We start from the raw sequence: 26,095 nt of genomic DNA, 5'->3' as shown, positions 1-26,095 counted from the left end.
AACTCTAAAAAATTTTCATGAAGTAAATTTAGAGTAATTTTACACACTGTAACTCGTGGATTTGCCGAAAATAAAAATTTTTGCTCATATTCATCTGAAATAAGTTTCTTAACAACAATAAAATTGTATATAACAGCATGTAAAATATCAGGATGAGGATACATAAGACCTCTATCAAAAACCTTAATCCATGAATGAATATTTTCATCGTTTTCTAAAGCTAACTCCTTATCAATAGTAATATTGGATTTACATACATCACATTTTAACTTTTTTAGCATACTATAACAGCAATATCCAGCTATAAGTCAAAATAGGTACATCCAATTTTATGTCGTGTATATCACTATCTTCAACTGTTATTTCATCTATGAATGTTTGTACATCAGTGTCATCAAAAGTTTCTTCTTCAGTGTCTTTAAAATCAGATACATGAAGAGGAATATTTCCAAATTTTGAAGAATTTATTAGGGTTGGTAATGTACTCTGAAGTCTTAATTTACCCTCTATTTCATAAACCTGTCTGATAGAAATATTATGGTGAGCTCCAGCCAGTTGCCTGTACTTACCAAATCTAGCCTCTAACATATCTGTTTGTATTTTTCCAAGTAAAAGGTATTTAAAACCCAACTCATTTATACAATACCTTGATATCTCAATTAAAGCATACGTTGTATGGTATACTGCAAAGTGAGTTTCTTTGGTTAGGCAACCAGAGGTTAAATTCAAATTTTTCCAACTATCTAGCCAATTCAAAAAGTTATTCATAAAAACATATTTTTCATCATTTTCTGCCACAGTGAAAGGTGTTTCAAATACATTATTTTTATGAACCCCTTTAAAAATAGATTTCACATTTACAATTGACCACCATGTGTTTATTATTTTAATAAAGTTTCCAGTTTCTTGGAAATTTATTATTTCTTTCTGCTGCCCAAAATAAAGTAATGCTTCAACAACATTATCATTAAAAATCTGCAATGCAAGCTTTACACTTTGTTTTTCTAAGTTAGTTGGATATAGAGCTTTTATTGTCAGACCATAAGCATACTTTAATAACTTACCAGTTTCAGATTCATGTAATTTTTTAATACAAGAAAAATATGCAGTTTCAATATGTGAAGCATCATCAAAACTTGGGAAAAACATACTCTGATTATTATTTTTTTGATTTATCCAGTTATTTCTAATGCATTTTAAAATATGCACTGTATCAATAATAAAAAACATTGGCCTAGATTTGTCAACAGGGTTTTGATAAACAATACTAACTTTAGGTGGTTCGGAAAACAGAGACATAGCCTTTTTATTAATCGAATTATTGTCAGTGACAATAGCAATAATTTTAAACCCAATATTTTCTAATCCCACAACAATTTTTTTTAATATAAATATACAAATTATCCGCACTAAGTGTTTTCACCGGCAAAATATGTACAACATCCTTATAAACAGATAATAGGCTGCGAATCATGAAAACATATGCACTAGATGCAGCATTTTTGCAATTATATGCCATTCCACACAAATTACCACCTTTACAATCAAATGCTTGATTTAGATGAATTTCATCAATCATTAAAATAACAAGCAGATCTTTTTCTGATAGTTCTTGAAATTTAAATTTTATGTAGCTTAGGAACTTTTGGTTGTATTGTTCATTTATTGGATATATATTAAAATCTGAAAACATTTTCTGAATGGTCCGTGGATGAGGCATAATAATATTTTCTGAATTTCGAATAAAATTATATGCATGTGGTGAAATTGTGTGAAGTAAAGTGGAAAATATTAGAAAGTCTGCAGAATACCTATATTGTTATTTTTCTGAATTCAAGTTTGATAGTTGCTCAACGAGAAAATTTATTTCATTGTTTTTATGTGGAATTTTCTCTTTTAAAATTGTCATTAATTCATTTACAATTTGTAAATAATTTTGAATACTGTCTTCAGATGAATCATTTGAGGCAAATAGGTCTAATTTCTCTAAAATACTTAAAAGATCTTTAAGGTTGTTAATTTTTGATGGGATTACATATTGCTTCAGTGATTTAATAGGTATATTTCTAATTGCTACAGATATATTCAAATTACAATCAATCAATAATGATTTTAGAATTCTTGGATGATTGTCATTAGAAATATTAAGAATCATAGTATGTATAGGCCTGTGTATAACTATCCAGTTATCTGGTAAATTCACAGTATTAAAACAAATTTTTAGTTCATCTAAATTATAAAACATTTGTTTTCGTTCATACTCTTCCTTTTCAGCTAAGCTACAAGCTAAGGCTTTTTCGAGTGCATCTTGTTCTCTTTTGAGTCTTTTATGCTCTGGTGATTCCCTTGATGAAACACTGGAACTAAGATGACTCGGACCATCAGGAAACAGACTTGGAATTGCACCATTCTTTAAACGAGGATATGACAATGGTATAATGATCTTCTTTCCAGTTTTCTCATCAAAGAATTCAGTTTGCCTCAGAACATCCTCTTGCTTGAAGTGAAGTTCACACACCTTTTAATATGAAAAAGAACAAATAAATAAACATGTATCAAAAGGTTAAACAATTATAAAATCGTAAGCATTCGCCATCCTTTAAATACATGCACAGTCTAATAAGGGTTTTATTGTATTTTTATTTAATCATGGCAAAGCACTCAAGAGCTATCTGCTTAAAGGAAGGGTTACCGTTGTGGAAAACGTTCATCATTTAATTTCTTTAAAAATAACACAGGGCGATAATGTTTGGATGGTAACAATTTGAAGAGATATAGCCATTTAAAGTGAATAATGCAAAATCTTAAAACAAAACTATTAACTCTTTTGGGCTAAAAAGAGCCATGGATGCTGTCATAAAGTTTTGAAAAGTGCAAATAATTAGCACATGTTTGTTGTCATATGTCAAATGCATATAACATAAGTAATATTTAATTGATACATCCTCAGGTAACATACAATTGCTCATGTATATATAATTGCTACATCCTAAATATTTCTTTCTTCAGTTATTTGAAAACAACACTTGGTTATGGAATTACATTCAAAATGGTGATAATACAGTTATAAAAAGAATAAGATTAACCATCAGTTGATGGATAAGAATAAGATTAACCACATTCATTCGTACCATTCAAATATAAAGTTACTGGCTCTTTTTCTAAACATTTTTACAAATGATATGTTCACAACCAGAAGTACAAATTTACTTGTGTGCCTATGAATGTTTATATTTAAGAGCATAAAACATCATTAGTCATTAAAAAAATTCATTTTTCTTGAATTATTGAAAACATGTATAAGTGCTAAAATATGATACACAAAGAAAAAAACAAGAATTTGTATATTTAACAGTTTATTTGCAGTAATTAAATATTTTAGGCTATTCTTATGTAATTTTGGAGTGAAATATTCACATTCATCAATCGTGTTTGACATTATATTACTGTGGAAAGCTCACTAGATTGCTTATTTTCCATATAATTTTCTTAACTTTTTTCAAAAATTTTAAAAGTTATATAACTTATTAATACAATGAAACATTTTCATATTCCACTGCAACAAGTATAAATAAACAAAACCCCTTATATAAGTGTTTTTAGATAAGAAATTAATGTAAATTTCAAGCCCACAAGAACTTACTGCCAGGAGCAAGTGAACCACTGTAACAAGGTAGGTGTTATTGGCATAAGAAACTCGTACTTTTATAGATGTGTGTGTGCATGAAACAATTTAATAGGCTAATTAGGATTTATGCTAACATGTAATGAAAACTAGTAAGCTTACAATCTTAGGCAATATTATTTGAACAAGACAGTTTAATTTAAACACCTTGTAACTTATTCTAGAAATTAAAATAATTACTGTCAAAACTAGTCCATTTATACGATTGTTTTCTTTTACATATATTTCATAATTTTTTTAAGGATTTTAGAATTAATAAAGTTTAGAACATTGCATAATTAGCATTAATTTCCTGTTCACATGAGTTACGAGCAAAATGCATTCTCAAATGCTCCTAGCATATAATAAAGGGGCATTGCATACATTCAGTTTTATAAAGAAAAAAAAAAAAAATAAATAAAATAGGTGGAACGAGACTTATCTAAATCAAAAGAAATAGTGTACCCAAACAGTTAAATACTTATATCTAAAACAACTTTAAATTAACGGCTTTAAAATTACGACTTGAAGCATTTTATATTTATCTACTTAAAGTTATAATATGAACTTTATAAGGTTGGTGGATTTTCCATTGACTAGTTATTGAGAAAAGGGTCCATTTTATAATCACTTTAAAATTCAGTATAAGCTCTGTATAACATAAATTCCTGAAAGATTAATCAATCCCAAATCAATGTGCGTGTTATAAAGATCCCGACGCCGAAAATATAAATTACTGAAAGAATTCATTAATAATACTCATTCATAATGGGATAAGAGAAATTTCTGCCTAGTAAATAAATATATAACTATGCTTGTATAGAAAGTAATTAAAACTTCGTTTTATTTTCTATGGTTGAATGCAATGGAACTTTAGTAAATTATTTCCCTTGCATTGAGAATTTTTTGTTTTCGCATTTTCAAGTCATGTTTCTTTCAATGACATTAATCTTTCAGGAATTTTCTAATTTAAAAATGAAATGCATGCTTACCTTTGAATGTTTCATAGGCTTGAATCCATCTTTTCGTTTGCAGTTCCAAATCCATTGTTTTCTCAGTTGTTCTTCCGTAGGAAAACTAAATACAGCCACCTTCGGGCCATTCTTATAATTTCCTTTGCATGTTGCAACACAGCATTTATGTGGCATAATAAAAAATAAATAAAGTAATTTAAATGAAAAATGTTCTATTAGAGCACACTACACTTTCAAACAACAGTCAGTTCACTACGCTACGACACCGAAGCAAAGAATCTCTTACAGATTCTTTGACTGAAGTATATTCTTTCATTCTTTGCCACGAGGAAGATGGTAGGAATGACGACTTAGATGACGTCAGACCGTTCAAGCAACCCTAGAGGCTTGGCTTCGTATATAGGAGGTACTGGCCGTACCCCCTGCTGTGACAATGCTGAATCACTATTGGCTGACCGACTTGCTACGTAAAAAACGTCACTTGTTTGGTGACGTGACAAGCCGATTGCATGGATTCTGAACTGTTGTGAAAGTGTAATTTGTAGTTTGCTGTATAAGACGTAATAAATTTTGTATGCATATACAATTCTGAATTAATAATAAACCGCTAAAAGGTACAGCTGGTAAAGAATATAGAACACAAACCTTGGCACAGCTTTAGTATTAGTCCTTTTTGGCGAGAAATTTGTTTGGCGACATTTTAGAGCGATAAATGAAAAATTATGATAACCTTGGTAACCCTAAACACTGAGCTTAAAACATGCCGCCATTTCTGTCCACGCATATTTAACGAATTTGGTAGGTATCGGAGCTTTGATGGCAGGAGGGATTAATTGCATGTTTTTCTTAAAGTTACTTTTGTGTTAGGAAAGCACAATATTTAAAATATTTTTTATAAAGCCAAAATTTTAATAGTTAAAACTGGTGCTTTTAATATTACATCGCATGAGTCTTGACATTTTTTCATATGTCAACTCTGCATATTATAAACTCCACCCCCCCCCCCAAGGAAAAAAAAACACATTTTCAGTAGCATGAGGTAAACTTTTGGTGTTTCCTTTGCTAAGAAGATCAAAATTACCATGGTCTAAAAATACTTATTTGCCTCATATTACAACTATAGGGATGTGTAATTGCATGAATTCATATGTTCAAATCAGGACCAAAATCAGGTTTCATTATTGCTTTTATAACATTTTTATAATTTGTCTGACTATAAAAAATATAATGTTGCTTAGATTATGGAATATATTGCTTATAATTTAGAGTTCTCAAATTTTGTAAATCTTAGAACCTAACAGCTGTATATGAATAACCTTCACTGGGTATTATTACTTTTATTAATAGTATGTTGACATAACAGTCGACTTTTTATTTTAAATTTTATGCAAATTTTCTACATTACTTAAACATTTTATCTAACAGAAATCTTCATTTTTTGTAATAAAAACTCTATAATAAAAGTAAGAGTACAATTTATACATAAAAATTTGACTACATGGCAAGCACTTAGATACTGATTTCAATGTCTTTAAATGTTATTATTATAAAGTTTAGATATATTCTTATTAAGTTAGGATATACTTTTATTCTATTATAAAGTTTAGATGTACAGAACAGAAGGCACACTTTGTGCTTACGACTCAGTCAACCACTTGTGGCAAGATAACTTATGATAACAATTAAGTTCAAATGTAAAATTTAAATTCAAATAAATGTGTAGCCAAAGGCTACACAAATCAATTTAATGCAAAGTTGGTTAAAAACTTAACCGGCATGGAATTCAACTATCAGCAATTATAATGCAAGCCTGAAGACTACAAATCTTATCTTATCTAGCAACCTAGTAATATGGCCTCGAAAGGCAAAACATGGTTTGTTTTGAAACTAAAGTAACAAACTAAAAACTTCATTTAGATTCTGGTGAGAAAACGGATGGAGGAAATTGACAGTAAAGATCCCAAGCATAAAATAACTCTGGTTACAAAATAAAGGAACGCTACAATATACTTTGTTCCCTGATTAATTATTCACTACATGAAATAGTGTAATGCATTTTTGTTTGCATCATATACAAATTATTTATTTTATTTAAATGCTTTCCAAAACTGAACAGGTTTTTTCAAACATATTGACCATATTTTTCGACCTATAGATGCAACACTTCTTCACTTCAGAAGTAAGATTTAGAATTAAGAAATAAGAAAATAAGAGAGAATCATGAATAGAAAATAAATACATGTGCTGGCTAGCAGAAGAAGGATACCTTCATAAAGTACTTTTTAAGAGAAACTGGCTCAGATTCACATTACGTGTACGGAAAACTACAAAAACTCCCATAGCCAGCCTGAACTACCACTGTTCAGTGGCTATCACTCCACCACTAGTGGATTCCAATGACTGTTCGAATTTTTCACAGAAATCATCATCATTTATGATGATTGTTGTATTATTACCATTGGTACAAAATTTACTCATTATAATAATTTAATTTTAGCTTTTAAATTATAATCATAAATTACTTCTAATAAATTAAGGGATTAAAAAATGCACACTTAATATTTTTACCATTTACAAAATTTAATCATAAAAAATATTTCTAACACTGGTACAAAACTTGCCCATTATAATTTAATTTGATTTCCTTCATTTTGAAATATTTTTTTATTTTCTTTTAATAACAGAATCTAAGAAACTAAAGTAACATTAGTTTGAAATGCATTTATTAACCTTTTGTAAATTTCATTATTCATAAACATAAAAATTAACCTTTTGTAAATTTCAAATATTAGCTAAGTACTAATATAATAAAATATAAATATTAACTAACTACTTAAAATATTAATGTTTAATACATTAATATTATATTCTGTAATTTAAAATATTAACCTTTTGTAAATTTCATTACTCATAACATAATAATTGCTATAAATTCATTTACAGTAGTGTTTCAAGAATTTATCATAGCAGTTCTAGAAATGTTGAAAATTAGAGAAAGACTGTTATTTTTTAGGATTGTTATTTAGTCTAGATCGGGTTTTGTTGACAATCCGCCATTTTTTTTCCGATCTTCAAAGCCGGGTCTACCTTGGCGACCAACGTTTGTCGCCAAATCAAAAAATTCCCAAAAGGACCAATACTAAAGCTGTTCCCAAACCTTTTCAGACATAACGCTTGAAGTATTTTATTTGGACGGCATAAGATATGTTTACTAGGAAGACAAATTTCAGCAAACAAAATATATATAATTATGCAAAAAAAATTTCGTTACCGGAGCATAAAAGTATTTATTATTGTACTTTAGATTTTCAAATATCAGAGGTTGTGATATAATGTAAGAGAATTTTGATTTAACATTAGAGATTCAATTTTGAGGGAGTTGGAGCTTGGCATGAAGGGATTTTTTATTTATTTTTTAATAAAACAAGATTGGTTTTGTATTTTTGAAAATTTTTGACAGAACAGTTTAATCTTTTAATATTTCATTGGTATGTTAATATTTTCTGGAACTAAAATTAAAAAATGGAGGACTGTTAATATTTGCAGTAATAACCGATATTCTGAAAAAGAATATTGTTTTCGATTATTTAAAAATATAGAGCAACTTCTGATGATGTCTGTCTTTTAAAAAGGTACAAAAAGGCAAACTAGAACACTACTTTGTCATTGTCACAAGTATAGTATCAAAAAACATTGTTTCAGTTTTGGATGTGGGTATTCAGTTGCATACTAATTTATGTGAATCGCAGGAAAAAAATAAGCATTCAAAAACTTGGAAATGGTCATTATGGTATTTCTAGGCAAAGTTTGGCATGGTGAATTAATAATTTCAAAAAGTTGTGTAGTGGCTTTGTCATTCGGAAAGCACTTTGCAAGGTTGGAATGTGCTCAGAATATCATAGTATGCCTTGAATAATAATAAGAAATGCTCACCAGCAAGGGTCAGAATTCAATAGAGCCAGGATTGTTGCCTATAGAGTGTGTGGATTATCGTTCTGTGATATCGCCCGTTGCACTAGTCGACATCCAACCACTGTTAAGCGAATATGGCATGTATGGAATGCTGTGGATTATACTGAACGGCATGCAGGATCTCATTGCCGTCCCATGATTAATTTTCGAAAGGACAGGCATATTGTGAGGTCAGCCCTCCAAATTTACAACCACATCACAGACCATTAGTCAGAAAACGGGCATATTTGCAGCATGCCCAATATCTGCTCGTATGGTATGTTAACGTTTGCATCAGCATGGACTATCAGCACAGTGTCCATTACTTTAGCTTTCCTTAACAATGCAGCACAGAGAAAGGTGGCTACTGTGGTGTGTCCAACAACAAAGCTGGATATAGGAGGCGTACAATGTCGTCTTTTCAGACGAGTCCCGTTTCTGTGTGCATTATTCTGATGATCGTATAAGTGTCTAGAGGCTCCAAGGAAACCGCACATCGCCTGGTTGCATTCAGTATCAGCATAAGAACCCTAATGTGATGGTATAGGCAGCCACTGAGCACATGGCACACACATCTTTAGTTCGGATCGATGGTAATTTGAATGCCAGATCGGTACATTTGTGACATCTTACATCCAGGGGTTGTGCCCTATCTTTGAGGCCTGCCAAATGCAATCTTCCAACAGGATAATTCAAGACCACATGTTGCACATTGTGTTCTGACCTTCCTCGATATGCAGTGCATTTGATTGCTGCCCTGGCCTGTACGGTCTCCAGATCTGTCACCCATTGAAAATACCTGCTCGTGGTTTGCTGAGGACTGGCCTAGCAACCCTCTCCATCTAATACGATTGATGAAGTGTGGCATGGACTTGAATCAGAATGGAATGAGATGCCGATTTCTGTCATTCAAGTGAAATTCTACTCAGTGCCTAACTGGATAAGGGCTGTTTTTAGCTGCCAGGTGGAGCAGTTGTTTCGACTGATTTCGCACCTTTGTAAACCCCCAAGCTGCTTACAAATTTAATCATTTTATCTTCATGCCATACTATTTATGCACAACAAATATTTTTTTTATTTGCTTTCCTTCATGCTATAGCAATTTTAATGGCTATTAGTGTATTATTGATTAACAGTTATCTAAGAGACTTCAAGAGTAAGTACTTTACATAGTTTATAAAACTATTGCATATTTCTGTATAAAAAATTATTGATGCAGGATAGATAGTGCCTAAAGACTTCATGCAGCCATCAATGGAGTTGACAACACATTCATATTAGTTGATTTTCTTTATACTTTTCCCAACCACCAGTAGATTGCAAATAAAAAACAGACTTACAATTACAACATAGCCAAACTGTCCTGAAGTAAACATTAACAATATATACAAAGCCAAAATAATTATATTCGCATAATATGTGCATGACACTTTGTTACTAATAAATATCAGAGTGTCTTGGATCAAATTAATATTTGAATATATATTAATTAGGGATATCTTTGAAGATATAATTAATAGCATCATTACAACAAGGTAAAGTATAGTAAAACTACCCACTACTAGACAGTTACAGGATTGCTATATATGTGTACAGTGGTTCTCTGCTTCGAAATCAGGAACTCTCTATTTAATGGGGTATATCTGATAATGTGAAGTGTGCATTGCTGGAGGCTCGACTTATATTATCATCATGTTGGGAAAATATTTTGCATCATGACATAATTTATGTGCATGATAAGATACATAAAACTGTTTTGAGTGATATCAGCTGTAAATTTAGAAAGACACTTGGTACACTCCCTTATTAAAGTAGCTTTTCCATAGGTCTTAGGCATTGTTTAAGATTACATAAAGCAGTCAAGTTGATTCATGATGAATTACTAACTCTATCTCAGATTTTATTATACTTATGAAAGCTACAGATCGTGTTTAATAAAAAACACCAGAAATAATCACTGTCTTATTGACTAGCCATTTAGTCGCTCTCATACCATTTGCCATTGTGGCATAATGATATAAAACTAATGCCTTAGTAGCATTGCTCAGTCAACATCATGATATTCATGAAATTTTCTAAGGGATAAATCAAACAAAAATGTACGCAAAAGTCTTCTAAAAGATTATCTTCCCTAGAAAATACCAGCCAGATTTAAGACAAAAATACAGCACGTCTTCTGAGAAGAAAATAATTACTTACAAAATCATGTTTCCAACACTAATAAAGCACCTAATTATATATTAAAATTTCACAAGATCTACGCAATTGATATTCAACTAAGTCTTGTATATCTATTATTTGGCTTCATAAAGTAATATGTTGTCTAAAATGAAGTAGTCATATAAAAACAATATATTTTTCTTAATGATGGTTATATAAAATTTCTTAATAGAATGGTTTTTCTGAGTAAATGAATTAGAGTTTAAAACAATAAATATAATAGTGCTATAATAAAGCTTCGTAGGACTAAGGCTGGATTTCCTGCTAATTTGTAATTTAGATTTTTTTTCTGCTTTGTGAAACTTTTCTCTTCTTCATAACATCATGCTTTTAATGTACCTTTAAAAGCTAATTAATTAATTTTGACAAGTATTTTGCTTGAGAGATGCTCTCATGGAAGCTACTAAATGATATTTGTCTCATACCTGCTTTTCTGAATAGAAAATACATGAAAGACCAAGCCAGCCATGACCTGCCTGAGATCAGTGTACAAATGTTTTGTGTCTTTAAATATGAAGCTAGGTTAAGTGATGTATATTTAGTAAAACTCTTAATCTTTATAATAAAATATATCATAAATATATTATACCTACATAAATATGTATCACAGAACATTTGCTTAGATACAGCTAGGATAATTTCTCTTGTTAATGTTATTTTGCACAGATTTTTTAATCAAAATTGTCTCTAAAGTAATGTGCTATAGATTTGTTTTGAGATTTAGAATGATGTCAGACAAAACTGGACAAACTTTATATTTTCCTAGATCCAAATTTTCCAACTTAATGGAAATAATGCTTATTCATCACATGAAGTAAAATTCTGAGAAGGAAAAAAAAACTTATGAAAGCATTTTAATGAAAAATTAATAACAAACAGCAATACCGGTTTCTAGGAAATGATGATTTAAGTGAAGGAAATATTAATTAGAAAATATGTAAACTGACGTTTAACATGTATGTTACAAAAGTGCATAAAAGATAAGTTAAGTAAAATGTGTTTCATCAAAGAGTAAAATCTTCTATTAATGATTTACTATGAATAAATTATTAGTAGTTATGTGTACATTTGAGAAAGAGTATGAAAATCATCAGTACAGCGAATATGTTCTACTGATATTATCACTTAACGCAGTTACCATTTGACTGTTAATAGATAAAAATATAAAATTTCCTCAATTTATTTGCAGAATGATTGTGGATGAATCTAAACAACATAGGAACATTTCTTTAGATCAGGGGTTTTCAACCATGGTATACAAAGAAGCAAAGTATTTTTAACTATTAAATTAAAAAATTACCCAACATCCTGATTGAGTTTTTTTTCTAACACTCGTAAATTTATGTGATTTGAGCTTTGTTCAGGAGTGGTGGTGATATTAAAGGTTTTCAATTTTTGTTTAGATGGTACGCGTTAGTCAAAAGGTTGAGAACTGTTGCTTTAGATTAAATATTAGAAGAAAATGATAATTGCAGTTTGTCTAATTTGTAGATTTCCACAATGATTTATTATTTTTGGGGGTTAACATTAATATAAATAACTGTTGTAATCTTAAAACACTGATGGCCCTTAAAAGCATAACATTACTGAAGACGGGAGATAAAGCCATATTTATTATACAAATAAATTTTAATACATGGTTTAACTGTACATGTGTAAGCAAATCAGTTAGACTTAAAGTACATGGTTTAAAAAACAGTTAAACTTGGAGTATATCACCTCGTACAGCCATTGCATGAAGATAAACAGATACTGGATGTGCACCTAGAATATGTGAGAAAAGTAGATTTCAGTTATTACCAATTAACTGCTAATTATTACCAGTTTTCAGCTGATGTAGCCATGGGTAGACTTTGGTACGTTAGTTTTTTTATAATCATAGGCCTGATATATTCAGTGGATAACAGATCTGATGAAATCATAGATCAATAAAAAAAATGGTGGGAATTTAGGATTTGTTCTCTGTTATGTGCCATACATTCCTTGTTGATCACTAGTTCTAGACAACCTCTAAAGATAGACAGCAGTGAGCTTCGAAAACCTCAGAGTAATAATAAATGATTCATCAGATTTTAAAAACACTGCCTTTTCATAAATGGTATACATACAATAATCAATTTTTGGAAATGAACTAGAAACTAAAAAATTACCTCGCATGCTACATACGTTTTATGAACATTGATCACATAGCACACTTCCAAATGGCTATTGATTTCACATTTTTTGTACGAGTTTCCATACTGCATCATCTATCACATTTGAAGTCTTCGATTGGGCAAACATTAAGGAGTGCATTTTTGTACATAATGTACTGTTAATATGTTATGTACAAAATGCACCTGGTGCTCACATGGTATTTTTGTACATAATGTAGCTGGTGCTCACATAACATACACAGCAAAACATTTGTTGTACGTAAAGAAAATTTGGATAATTTCTCATTCTTTACTTGGATTCAATCATTATAATATGCATAATATTTTCAATATTAGAATTTTTAAATCTGATAAATCATTTACAGTAGCCCTAAACAATGGTGCCTGTTCAACTGCACATTAAACATGGAGGCTGTTTTTTTTGGGGGGGGGTTAATTTATTTGATTACAGTATAGTAACTTGGCTAAGGGTAGAGGTACTTTCAAAGAGAAGTTAGCTTATACATATTTCATATATGCAGAAAACTATGAAAACACACGTGCAGCCAACCTGTTCACTAGAATGTAAACCCAGGTCGAATTATCAGTATTCAACTACTTTACTGCTTGGCTGCTAGCGAAGCCAGAGCTAGATATTTTATCACCTAAATAGAATAACTGCTGCTTGCAAATTATGCCTTCCAGTTCCTGCCAAAATTCTAAAAATTTTGACGCTCCTATGTCTTGCTGCCCATTGCACTCATACAGGTTGCCCTGGCCACCGATGAGCATTAAACGTGAAGGCAACTGGAATGTAATGGACCATACGATTACACTTGGTTTCAGACCTGTATGGGGATGCATAATGCATGACATAATGCATTTAACGTGAAATTAGCATTAAACGTGAAGCAACTGCAAGCATTAAACGTGAAGGCAACTGGAATGTAATGGACCATACGATTACACTTGGTTTCAGACCTGTATGGGGATGCATAATGCATGACATAACGTGGCATTTTTTTGATGCAGACCATGGATGTGATCCTTGATGGTGTTGATGTATTAAGATTCATCTGGAAAAAATTCATTTATGTTATTTATCCTTCTATTTGCAAAGTTCTATGCACAACTATAGCTGTAGTCACTTATAATGTTCTAACGAGGGTTTGGTTAGGTTACTTGAACATGGCAAAGCATCTAAGGGCTGCTAATTTTTTCTACCAAAGTTAGCTGAAACAATGGTCACTTTAAAAAAAAACTACTTTAACTTTTTGCTATGTAGCACTTACTTAGTTCTGAACTGAAGAATAATATAACTGTAAAAGCCATACATACAGATTATGTTATCTTAATCAATGAGTCAAACTAGTGAGTTCATTCACCAGCTCAGGTAGGAAAACCAGATCAAGTAGGATAGTGCTTTTTTTTTTTTTTTTTTTTTTTTAACATAATTAAATATAAAGTATAAAGCATATGTGCTTTAAAAATGATAATTCAAATTGTGAGAAAGGTATCTATTTATTATTAATACATGTCAGATTTTTAGAGGTAGTTATTTCCCAGCAATGATGTCTGTGCGTTTTCTTTGGTGGTAAAATAAAAATCTCATAGATTGAAATAATAATCATTCCAAAAGCATATTGTAATAGTAAAGTTCTGATATATGCAAATAAATCATTATGTGGAAGAAAGAAAATTGGTTTAAGGGAAGCACAGCTTATTAATTTTTGTTCATCACAGTTCACAAAGTGTATAACTTACTCAAAATAATTCTAAAATGATGAATTTTGGTACTTTCTAATTTTCTGAACCTCACCAGAATGCTGTGAAAAAGTATTGATGGTCTAAACCATGATGCGAAGAAAACTTTATGTGGCTACACATGTCACTAAAAATCATTTATATCGCAACCCAAGTATACACATAGCATTCTCCCATACAGCACTTCTCCGGATATTTTCACCAGTGTGGTTGCAGATTATGATCCCTCCTATGGGAATTTCAGTACTTCAGCATTCGGGTGGACCACATACCGCAGTTTCTGTTGTCTCTGGTAAAATCTTTGGCGATGTTGCTTTCTGCATGCATACAACATAAAAGGCATCACATGCCTCTTTTTCCTTTCTCATTTTAGGATTCTGGTGCCAAAATTTTGCAATTTTCTGTTTTTTTTTTTTTTTTTTTTTTTAAATTTTTTTTATTAAAAAGATTTATAGGGAAAACAATGGTGAAAAAAAGCCTAGAATTGTGCGTGTCTTGTATTGAAGAAGAAAAATGTAAAACAATAGGTGGTGGTGGATGCATCGTTGAAATAAATTTAAAGATATGCAAACAAACATCCCTCTCCTAACTCACCAACAAGTTTGCAAATGCTCTTCAAAGTTGCCAATGAGTTCATGACTTACCATATCTGTGGTAAGAATGTAAATTCCATATATTTTATGGCTGTTGTTAAAGATGGAATTAAACACAGGAATTTTAATTTAAATATAGGAATTTTAATTTAATAACTTATATTATTATATTTGTTTCCCTTAATGGGAGAGCAAACATAAATATTGGTGCAAAATGTAGTTTAAAATATTAATGGTAAATTTAAAATACATTCAAAATGCAATTTGCCACACTAGATCATCCCCATCTTAAAAAAAAAAAAAAAAAAAAAAAAGGTAATGAAGTAGAAATAGATAATGGAAATGACACTGTGTATTTTAAAATATAAATGAAAATTTAGGATAATCCAAGCAATGTTTATGTGTCTAAAAAGTATATTCCTTACTACCTAATGCATACTAAAAGTTACTGATAAAATTAACTGACAAGTTACTTTTAAAACAAGAATATTAAGAGCGATTCAAAGGTTATATTTAATTTAATGGACAGTAGGCATATATATTTTGCTGTAAATTGACTGGCAAATGTTATTCAGTAAAGGCAAAGATCCCACGTGTGCTTTCTCTATATAACTACTTTGATCTAGTCCATCATTAACAATATTTTTCCTGGGATTCCATCTCAGAGTGAAAACTGAGATAAATTTAGGTGTATAATTGTAAACTTTCTAATCTTGTTCTTAAAAATGTGGTTGTATCACGATAAAAGATTAATAAACTATGTTAAATATTGTTTTTCCAACATTTCATTAGCAAAATGCTATATGGATATAACCCTCTCAAGCAAATAACCCATTTTCCTTCCTTTGTAATGATCCGGTATTTCTCAAATGTGTTATTGCATAAAGTGAAAATATATATTAACATATGAATTAATTCAGTTGTACATAAACTCACCTCTGACTTAACTGATTTTTTTAAAGGATTAAAACATAACCGCTCTAATCCGAACAAGTATGGCTGGAGTACGAGAAGCTTTACCACGTGACAAAACAAATGATGTCGAAAGCTCTCTGTTACGTCTAAATTCTTCTAACCAATAGCAGCGAAGCAGCTCTCACAGCAGGAGGTACAGCGAGTACGTTTTAGGAACATGCATCAGGGAAAGACTGAAATTCCCTATACTGAAATCCCTTTCTCTTTCTCCTCTTAGCTCATCCCTACTTTCACGTACCATACCTACAAATCTTGGACTCTTCCAGCAAACAATAGAATTCGTTCCTGTATTGAGCGTCTGCTGACGGCGTTGCTTGCTCGAGTAATTAAACAGTATAGTGAAATCGGGGCTAAAGATTACTGTATATAATTATATAGCTTTTTTGTGTAGTGTAGGAGATATTTGAAATGGCAGTAAGTTATCTTTTCATTTATTTTGTTTTAAACCAATTTCGTGCACGTGTTAAGGCCATTTTGCTATATGTCATAATTATGTTACTGGCCTTATATATTTTATCCCATCAGATTTTGTTGCTGAAAAGCTATTTGAGGTTTTAGCGATGCTGCTTTGTATAACTTGCAAAGTCGTTTTGTGGTTATATGGCACTAATGTATTGTTCTATATGGTAATTTCTTTATTATCGGCGTTAGGTTTTATCCCATCGGTTTTTATTCTTTAAAAGCTGAGCAATATAACAGTCATGTATTGCTTTAGAGTCATTTGAAATGGTAACAATAACACACTAATGAAATGTTAAGAGCCTTACTTCTAACCTAGTATTATTTTTTATAAAAGCTTAAAATTGGGTGCCCCTTGTTTTTTGGCGATTCTTTTTTGACGCCAGGAAGACATAATTTCAAGATGGCCGCTACACAAAACGAAAATAAAAAGTCAAAGAATTGCATAAACTCTGTGTCCGTGTACACATCAATCTGTTTTCACTTAAAAAAACATCCCAGAATTGCACAAACTAGGCATTGCGCACTGTTTAAATTTGTCCATGTACACATCAATCTATTTTTATTTTAAAAAAATCGGGAGGCTAAAGCAAAGTTACACTATCATAGTAACCAAAAATAAGATTTCATCGCCAAAATTTTAAAAAATCGTCGCTAATCGAAGGGGCACCCGATTCTACAATAGAGCCTTATTTTCATTTCTGCAAATTACCAGTATGTTCAAATTATACAACGGTTTCTGTACAGTATTCGGTAAAACTGGATATTACGGTCCAGTTTGGCGCGTTTTCAAAAAATTACTAAGTCGCCAAATCGGTTGTTTTCGCGCGTTTTCGAAAATCGCAAACTCATCATATCGCCATATTACATGGTTGCGAATTTGAATTAATTCTGTAAACATGCAAAAAAATAGATCATGTAAACATGCAAAAATATCAAAAGCAGGACTTCAAGAAAAATAACGAATAATAACTATGTATTTTATTAGATCAACAATATTAAAAGTTTTCGAAATATCAAATACCATTTTTAAAGCAGTAGCAAAATGGAGTAAAGCGTTTTATCACGAAATTTAAGAAATTGTAATAAGCAGTAAATGAGCAATTAATAATCGGAAAGCAATGATTCGTATTTAAGCCAAGAGGTTACCATATTTAGCGCGATTTCGCTTCACTTGGCGACTGGATTGTAATCTCCAGTCTAGTCCAGTTTTTTACCTATTGTATTGTAATCATAATTTCGTTTGGTAATTACATATTTTACTCTCATGTCTAAAATTTGGGCGTCTCCTGTTATTGAGGGGACGTTATGTTAATACCATTTTTCTATTTTAAAGGTTGTTTGTTTTCCTCAAATACCATTAATGAGTAGAATTTTTAAAAATTATAATTCCAGAATGACCCTCTCACTTCGTACCTTAATTCCTTTTTTTCCAATATATATTCAACATGAAATCGGGTGCAGCTGGACCTAGCAGAAATTTTCATATGTAAGGAATTGGAAAGCCATCCATCTGTATGGAAATTTACTTCTATAAGCTTTGGAGAGTTAAAAATGAAGTACAAAATCAGTTTCCCCAATCTTTTTCAATGAAAAAATTAAACAAGAATAAGTAGTTTGTACTTTGTTATTGCACACATACAAAAGACTTGGATATTACACAGACTGTATATTATGTACATATATATGAAAGTTATTAATATAGGCTACATTATATAATCTACTACAATTGTTTTGTCACAGTATTTAGAATGAAAGTCTGAAATATTGTGATGTCTTACAAAATATCAACTTAAACTATATGCAAGAATTTTCTATTAAAATTAATTTAATGTAATTTTCCATTAAAAAATTTCTGTGCAGACTTCATAATCATTATATGTATCCTGTTCTTTATGAATAATATACCAAACAGTAAAATTCCATGTAAAATAAATTTCAAGGTAAGATATTTTATATTTATTCGTGTGCATATGCAGACTGCATTTACATGTAATAATAAGCAGATTAAGATATGTGACAAATTTTCATTTGTATAATTTTTATAACCTTTATGGTTGATCTTTACATTATGGTAACTTGGCGATTTTTTGGCGAAAATTTGGCAACCAACTCTCCTACAGCAACCCTCTTATTTTTTTTCCCCACCGCCATTTTGTCTTCACAAAGTAAAGACATGTTTCTTTTCTTTTTATCTACTGAACACTTCTTCCAACAATCTACTAGCCGAATTACACTTATGCTAGAAAATTTATCAAACAAAACTGCTTAATCATGACAAATATTCACTGCAAAATTGGGAAAAAGTGCACAATACCATACTCCTTACGTGTTTTTCAAAATAACATATACACATAAACCATGTACACGCCGACTTATTTTTACTTAAAAAACATCCTAGAATTGCACAAAAATGGCATTGCGCACACTCTTCACTATATCCATGTACACTGCTTTTTTCTCATAAATTAGAAAAATTTCACGAAAATACATGACAATTTTCTCAATCTTTAAACCCGGTAAAAAGAACATATATGAAATTACCTGATCGCGAAAGAGTATTTACACTTTCCAAATATGAACATTTCCACATATAAAATAAATAAAGTATCCAAAAACTTTTACCTCTAAATCATCTATTACATTATACACATCACCAATGAATTCATACCGCAAGCATTACAAATACTTAGTATCAAATATTTAAATTATTTCCGTGCACGTTTACTTCAACTTAAACCTATACCAAATTCCTACAAACATAAAATTCACAAAATAACTATCATTTAATTAAAATATCACTAAACCATGTACACGTCGACTTATTTTTACTTAAAAAAACAGCCCAGAATTGCACAAAAATGGCATTGCGCACACGCTTCACTATATCCATGTACACTGCTTTTTTTCTCATAAATTAGAAAAATTTCACGAAAATACATGACAATTTTCTCAATCTTTAAACCCGGTAAAAAGAACATATATGAAATTACCTGATCGCGAAAAAGTATTTACCCTTTCCAAATATGAACATTTCCACATATAAAATAAATAAAATATCCAAAAACTTTTACCTCTAAATCATGTATTATATTATAGACGTCACCAACGAATTCATACTGCAACCATTACAAATACTTAGTGTCAGATATTTAAATTATTTCCATGCACGTTTACTTCAACTAAAACGTATACCAAATTCCTACAAATATAAAATTCACAAAATAACTATCATTTCATTAAAATATAATTAAATTCAAAAACACTTCTTAAAATATAAATGAGCACATACATTAAATTAATAAAAATTACCTTACAATCCTAATTACTTTAAACTAAATCATTGCTAATAACAATTTTCCCAATAATACCAAATTCCTTTCCACCTTACATTTAGAACAATGCATAAAAATAATATCCTCAAATAATTAAAAATACTAACTTACCTAATCTTCTTCAGAATCTTGATTACGTGTCCGATAAACTTTTCTTCTTTCTGTTTCAGGATCTTTAAAATCATACTTATATTTCACAGCAAGGTACCAGGTAAAATAAATAACTTAATAAAACATCTTTATTTCTATCTCGCACAACCTTAAACAAACATTTATTACTACCCTTTTCAATAGCACTAAATACCCATTTCGAATTCACTTTGGCCATGGGATCCAAAAATTAACCAACACTGTTTCACACAACACAGAATAAAGCCAAATACAAAATTTCCAGATTTTTTTCCGATTAAAGAACCGTAATTCGTCCATTAATATCACATGACATATCCCATGATCTCTCATTTCCCTCACACAAAATAATGCGTAATCGGAAGTGAGTACTGCTCACATTATTACCAAAGTCCCAGGTAGTAACCTTTATTGCCTCCAAAATGTCGCCAAACTACCAGTTACCATATTGTAAAGATCAACCATTTTTGGTTATCTCTAATATAAAATTCAATATTATGCTAATAAATTATCTGAATTTTCAAATCTTTGTATTATATGATGGTGATAATGAGTGGTCTGTTATTCATGTTTCTTATCTCATGGTAGCTACCCTAAGACTGTTAATCAAAGCTGAAATGTATCCCTGTCTTCGGTAATTTTCAAGAAATATTTCAATAAAAGCTAAGGTAAAAATATATTTACGGGTCCCCCTTGGTGAAAATTGATTTTTGGCAGTGCATGGACACCAAGTTTGTGCAATATTTGACTTGTTATTTTGGTTTGTGTAGCGGCCAAAAATTGCCACTACACAGAGCCAAAATAATAAGTCAAAGAATTGCACAAATTCGGTATCCATGTACACATCGACCTATTTTCAATTAAACAAAAAAATCAGTGCATTGCACAAACTTGGCATTGTGTAATCCCTTAACTTTGTTCATTTACACATCGATCTATTTTCACTTAAAAAGTCAAAGGAGCAGCCAGTTCTACACTAGAGTGAAACAAAAAAATATGTGATCTCAATAAACTACATTTTATAACACAATGAAATAACTTTATCTTACCACTACACAAAGGAAATATTCACTTATCTTATTTATAAATTTCCGTGTCTTCAGTCAAACAGAATTCTTTAACAGCATCCAAAAACTTCCTAAAATTATCTGAACTAGGATCTGTATACTGGTGTCGCCACATAAATTAACAAAAATATGGGTCTAAAATATCCTGTGTAGTGCAGGTGTTGTCTTCCGACGTTCTACCATACGCATTTCCTTCGCACAAACAAAACACTTATAATGGCTGTTAAGTAAATCTTCATTTACACACCAGTCAATTAATGCTTTTTTTCCCCTTTTGTTCCAAATCGTACTGAAACTTTCAAATTAATCTTGCCACATTCAGCCATTTTACCGTGTGAAGCACATAATAACCAACATACTTCCTAATCATCATCAAACACATAAACAGGCCCTTACAAATCTTCTCCCATCATTCAAATTCACCATAATCACGCTACCATTAACATCATAATAGTGTTTCCATAATATTCAACTATTTAGGTTACCATAAATGAAACAGCAACTTAGCGATAATCCAAGGGGCACTTCACTACTATACTGTAACCAAAGCTGAATTAACTATATAATAATTATACTTTGCTTACAGTTGGATATTCAAAATGTCTGAGTGACATTTATATGGCTTATAAAAATACTGTCCCATTTGGATGCTTTAAATAAGAGTTGTGTAGGGAAAAGACATTTTAAACATATTTTTAATCAATTTAAGTGTATTTGTTAAATTTCATACTTGACCTTCAAAATGAAGAAATGATGTTTCTGATTGATATTTTCAGTAAAAACCTGAAAAGTAACCACTAACTACACTGAACCTAAAAATGTTTCTGAATGAACAAGAAACTAATGAGATCAACAATGCTAAATTAACTGAACCTGTTGGCAGTTGATTTAAAATTGAGTATGTGAGTCTTGTAAATGGTATGAAAGCTCACCAAATTCATATTGATGCATGAGTCATCGTGTGTTAATCTGTTCCAATTATAAATTACAAGTACAAATCTTGTTCTCAGCTGCTTGGCATGTTTATGCATTAATTTTTGAATTTTCTGAAGTCAAATATTTAATTAATAACATTATAATTAAATAATGCCTGTGATAAGTGTAAATGAAACTTTGAAATTTTAACAACCAGCTGAACGTCACTGTTTTCATAATAACCAAAATTGCCTATTACATATTTATCAAGTGCTTATAATTATGTATTTAACAGTATTATTATCAGTAACTTAAAACATCATTACTTAGAACAAGGGCCAGAATTTTTCAACTGCCATTCACTCTTCCAATACCTGAAATTAAATCCATGTTATAAAATTAGTAAAAGGATGATGTAAGTGTTGAAAAATCTTAGATCGTAACTTGGTCGTGCAAACAAAGTGTTTTATTATTTTTTATATCAATAGAATAATATGCTGTTCAGTGTTGGATGAATTAGTTAACTATGTGTTTGAGCCAAAGGTTGTGAAACCACTTTAAATTTCTCTAACAGTATTTCTACTGCAGCCTATTTGTCTATTCTTATGAGGCAAAAACTAGAATACATCAAGGAAATTAATGTAAACTGTTTGTTTTACATTTGATGTTTTTCTGCACATTCTCCCAAAAAGGAAAGCCAAAATTTTGTTTAATATTTAATTCACAAAACACTAAAATTAATTTTTTAAGTTTTAATTAAAGTTTAGAAAAGTTTCATATTTGACAGTTCTGTATAAGGAAATTTTTTGAGCTGTTGCAAGCATATCTGCTGTAAAATTTTTTGCAAGTTTTAATTTTAATTCATGGAAGTTTATGGCCTCAGCCTAAGAAAAGTCATGTGAAAAATATTCTTCGAAAGCTGACCTAAGTTCATTTCCAGGTTGTAGTTAGACAAGACGTCAGTGATCAACTGTATTAACGTTTTAATTTTATGACAAATGACAGTCTGTCTATTTAAGAAATAATGGCATTGTATATAACAAAAAGAATAGGGAAGCCATTGTTCTGTAGCATCCTTTTTTCTTTTGTTACAAATAAAATGAGGGTTTTTATTTATAAAATTTACTGTTTATCATAATTGTAAATCATCATTATCTAATAGCTGTAATGCACCTATGCATCTTTAATACATACTTTCAACAGCTTACCTTTTGCTACTGTAGTCTGTGTAGTCAGCTTGACGGTCATAATTTTTATCTTGTCTTCCTGCTGCATGTGCACTTTTTATAACTTTCCTATTTTACTGTAAAAATATGCAATTTTATGAAGAAAATTTGTACTAATAGGCAGTGTACATGAGAACAATCAGAGTACAGTTTGTACAATTAAAAGTGCAGTGTTATGTAACCATTAACAAAAAGTTAGATGTATCAGATATACCGTATTGCTGACTTTAATATTTTAGGATATTAAAAATCCTCAATTCCTTCATGTTTTACAATGATCTGCCTTTTAAAAATAGAAATTGTTTATTTATTTATTTTTTTCTCTTTTAGCAGTTTCTTCTGTTCAGTAGATATTTGATAATAGAATTAAGTTAATTTGAACCAGTTATATTTCATTTTTACCAATTGATTAAATTTTATTTATTTTTACATTAATTTTGAACAAAACATTTCAGCATATTTTGACACAAAAAATTAAATTTTCACTTCCAGAAAAATTGGTAAAGGAAAATGATACAAGTATGCATCAGTTTTATTTGTAGTATAATTAAGCTGCAAGTACTTATAGTTTTCTTTTTAAATGTGTTCTTTCAAAAAAATTGTAAAGAAACAAATCCTTTAAACCTTTTTTCTTAATTTTACATTATGTACGAATTTATAAAGATGTTAAAAATTTAATGATATTGTAGTGCAATTGTGCATGTGTCTTTCATATGTTTGTATAAGAAGGGTGATACTGTGACATATATAAACTATTTTAATCATATTAATATTTATTGATGTATAATTAAGTTCATTACTACACTCACTCTGTTTTATTCCAGGCCAAAATCAACTGACAATTACTTCACATCAGTTTGACCAGCAACTAGTGTGTTGCCACATATATGTAAAAGCGTTATCACATTAGCTGTTTGTTGCCGGAACAAAACGTTTGCAGCAACAGTTCTGAGAAACGGCCTTTGGCGAAATAGGGTTATCTTCACTTGGCATGGAGGTAGGAAGTAAGAAGGAGTCGCCCTAAGCAAGTTTCTCCGTACCCTGCTCTGAAGCACCGGCGATCCCTACGTGGTGACCAAAACATTGTGTCATTTACCATTGAGTTCTATGGGATTTGACGCGTTCGGGTGTAAATATTTTGTAATTACGTTGCAAATATACATATAAATGTATATATTTTCTTTTTCTACAACACTTCAGAGTCCTAAGTATGTGAAAACAACATATTTCTAAACAATATTTCATTCTGAACGGAATTAAATGCTATACTTTTCACAGGACAGTTTTCTCAGAATGGTTTAATTTGAATGAAATATTTTCACTAGTTTTCGTTAATTACATTAGAAAAAAAAATTAAGGTAATTCGATTTTATTCGGTTAAGGTACAAAAATTAAGATCAAAGTTTATTGTATTATTAATATTAAAATTATGCATTATTTCTTTTCTATTTATAGAGCTTCTTCCTAAAATACTTTCTTAAATATGACATGATTTTTTGGCTTCTGAGGCATCTTTTAAATCGAAAAATGTAAGTCAATTTATAATTAATGCTCTATTCGGTTCATTTTAAATTAGAGAATTATTAGGAATTAGCGAAATACTTTAAGTATTTTGCTAATTCCTAATAATTAAATAGGTATTAAATAGTATTTGACTTTCTCTGAACATTTCTGAAAGGGAATAAAATAATTTTTTTTAAGTATTATTTAAAACTTGTAACTGAGTTATTATAAAATGTAAGGGGAATAATTCTTTTAATTATACTTATCAGATTTTTTTTTTTTACCATTCATTCACAAATGTGTGGTTCCAAATGAAGGGAAAGCTAACTTGTCGTGTATATTTATTAATTTTGACGAGGATTGCAGCATTTGATGGTAATTTTACTTTTAATTAACCCAAATAAGTAAAACATGTAAGCCCAAAGTGATTATTTTTCAGATATATAAAATTAAAACGATGGGTTTAAAATGAGCAGCAGTAAAGCCTCTTCTCTAAAAAATTTTAAAAGGTACATGTTACAATAATATATGGATGTGAAAAAGAATTTGTTTTATTTAAAACATTTTGACGTTTGGAAAATAAAATAAAAGTAGCGAATACTCTATCAAGGGTATCGAAAGACGTATACAATTTTAAATGTACCGTAAAGTATTTTTCATTCTTTAAGCATAACATTTTTCTTAAAATCTATATTTTTGTAGTGCAACAGCTTAGAATTTTATAAAACAAATTCATAATCAAATTCACTATTGTTAGTTATCGAAAAATAACCAAGATGTGATTTTTGCGTAAATGTCAGTAAACTATACAAATTGCTATTATCCATCACACTATGAATGTTTCTTTCATGCGAGAGTGTCCCTTTTTCGATTTCTATGGAACTGTCGTGTGTCGAAATACTATCAGAATCTTGTCAAGCGAGCTTCTGAATGTAAACAAAGAAACACCCCGTCTGGTGACCCAAGCTTCAAAGCAGTGCTTCACTTCTAGTGCGGAATGGCCCCTCCTCCCTTTTCTACCTCCATGTCACTTGGCAAACAGGCTGAAAGCCAAACAAGAATCAGTTATCGCTCAGATTGGCGAAAGTGACGTTTCCTTTCAAGTGACATTCGCTTCTTCATGTTGTTTTGTATCGCTCACACGCTTTTCGTTTTAAACTTTATTGTAAGTAATGGAAGATAATA

The 26,095-nt window shown here is 30.4% G+C and overlaps 1 protein-coding gene across 2 annotated transcripts in view; it reads left to right on the top strand.

Moving 5' to 3' along the window:
* Positions 1-16,514: 16,514 nt before the first annotated feature.
* LOC146993212 (small nuclear ribonucleoprotein F) overlaps positions 16,515-26,095 on the top strand; it is a 33,645-nt gene continuing 24,064 nt past the window's right edge. The window contains exons 1-2 of one of the 2 annotated variants that reach the window (XM_085808562.1): positions 16,515-16,690; positions 24,232-24,404. In XM_085808562.1, coding sequence (XP_085664688.1) covers positions 24,399-24,404 — 6 coding nt within the window. In that variant the 5' untranslated portion in view covers positions 16,515-16,690; positions 24,232-24,398. The remainder of the gene's footprint in view (positions 16,691-24,231; positions 24,405-26,095) is intronic. The other variant, XM_085808561.1, reaches the window with a different exon arrangement.

The sequence above is a fragment of the Stegodyphus dumicola genome, chromosome X1 (assembly GCF_044657685.1).
Source record: "Stegodyphus dumicola isolate Sdum_Otavi_A_Nest chromosome X1, ASM4465768v1".
NCBI lineage: Eukaryota > Metazoa > Arthropoda > Arachnida > Araneae > Eresidae > Stegodyphus > Stegodyphus dumicola.
This window is presented reverse-complemented; position numbering and strand designations above follow the sequence as displayed.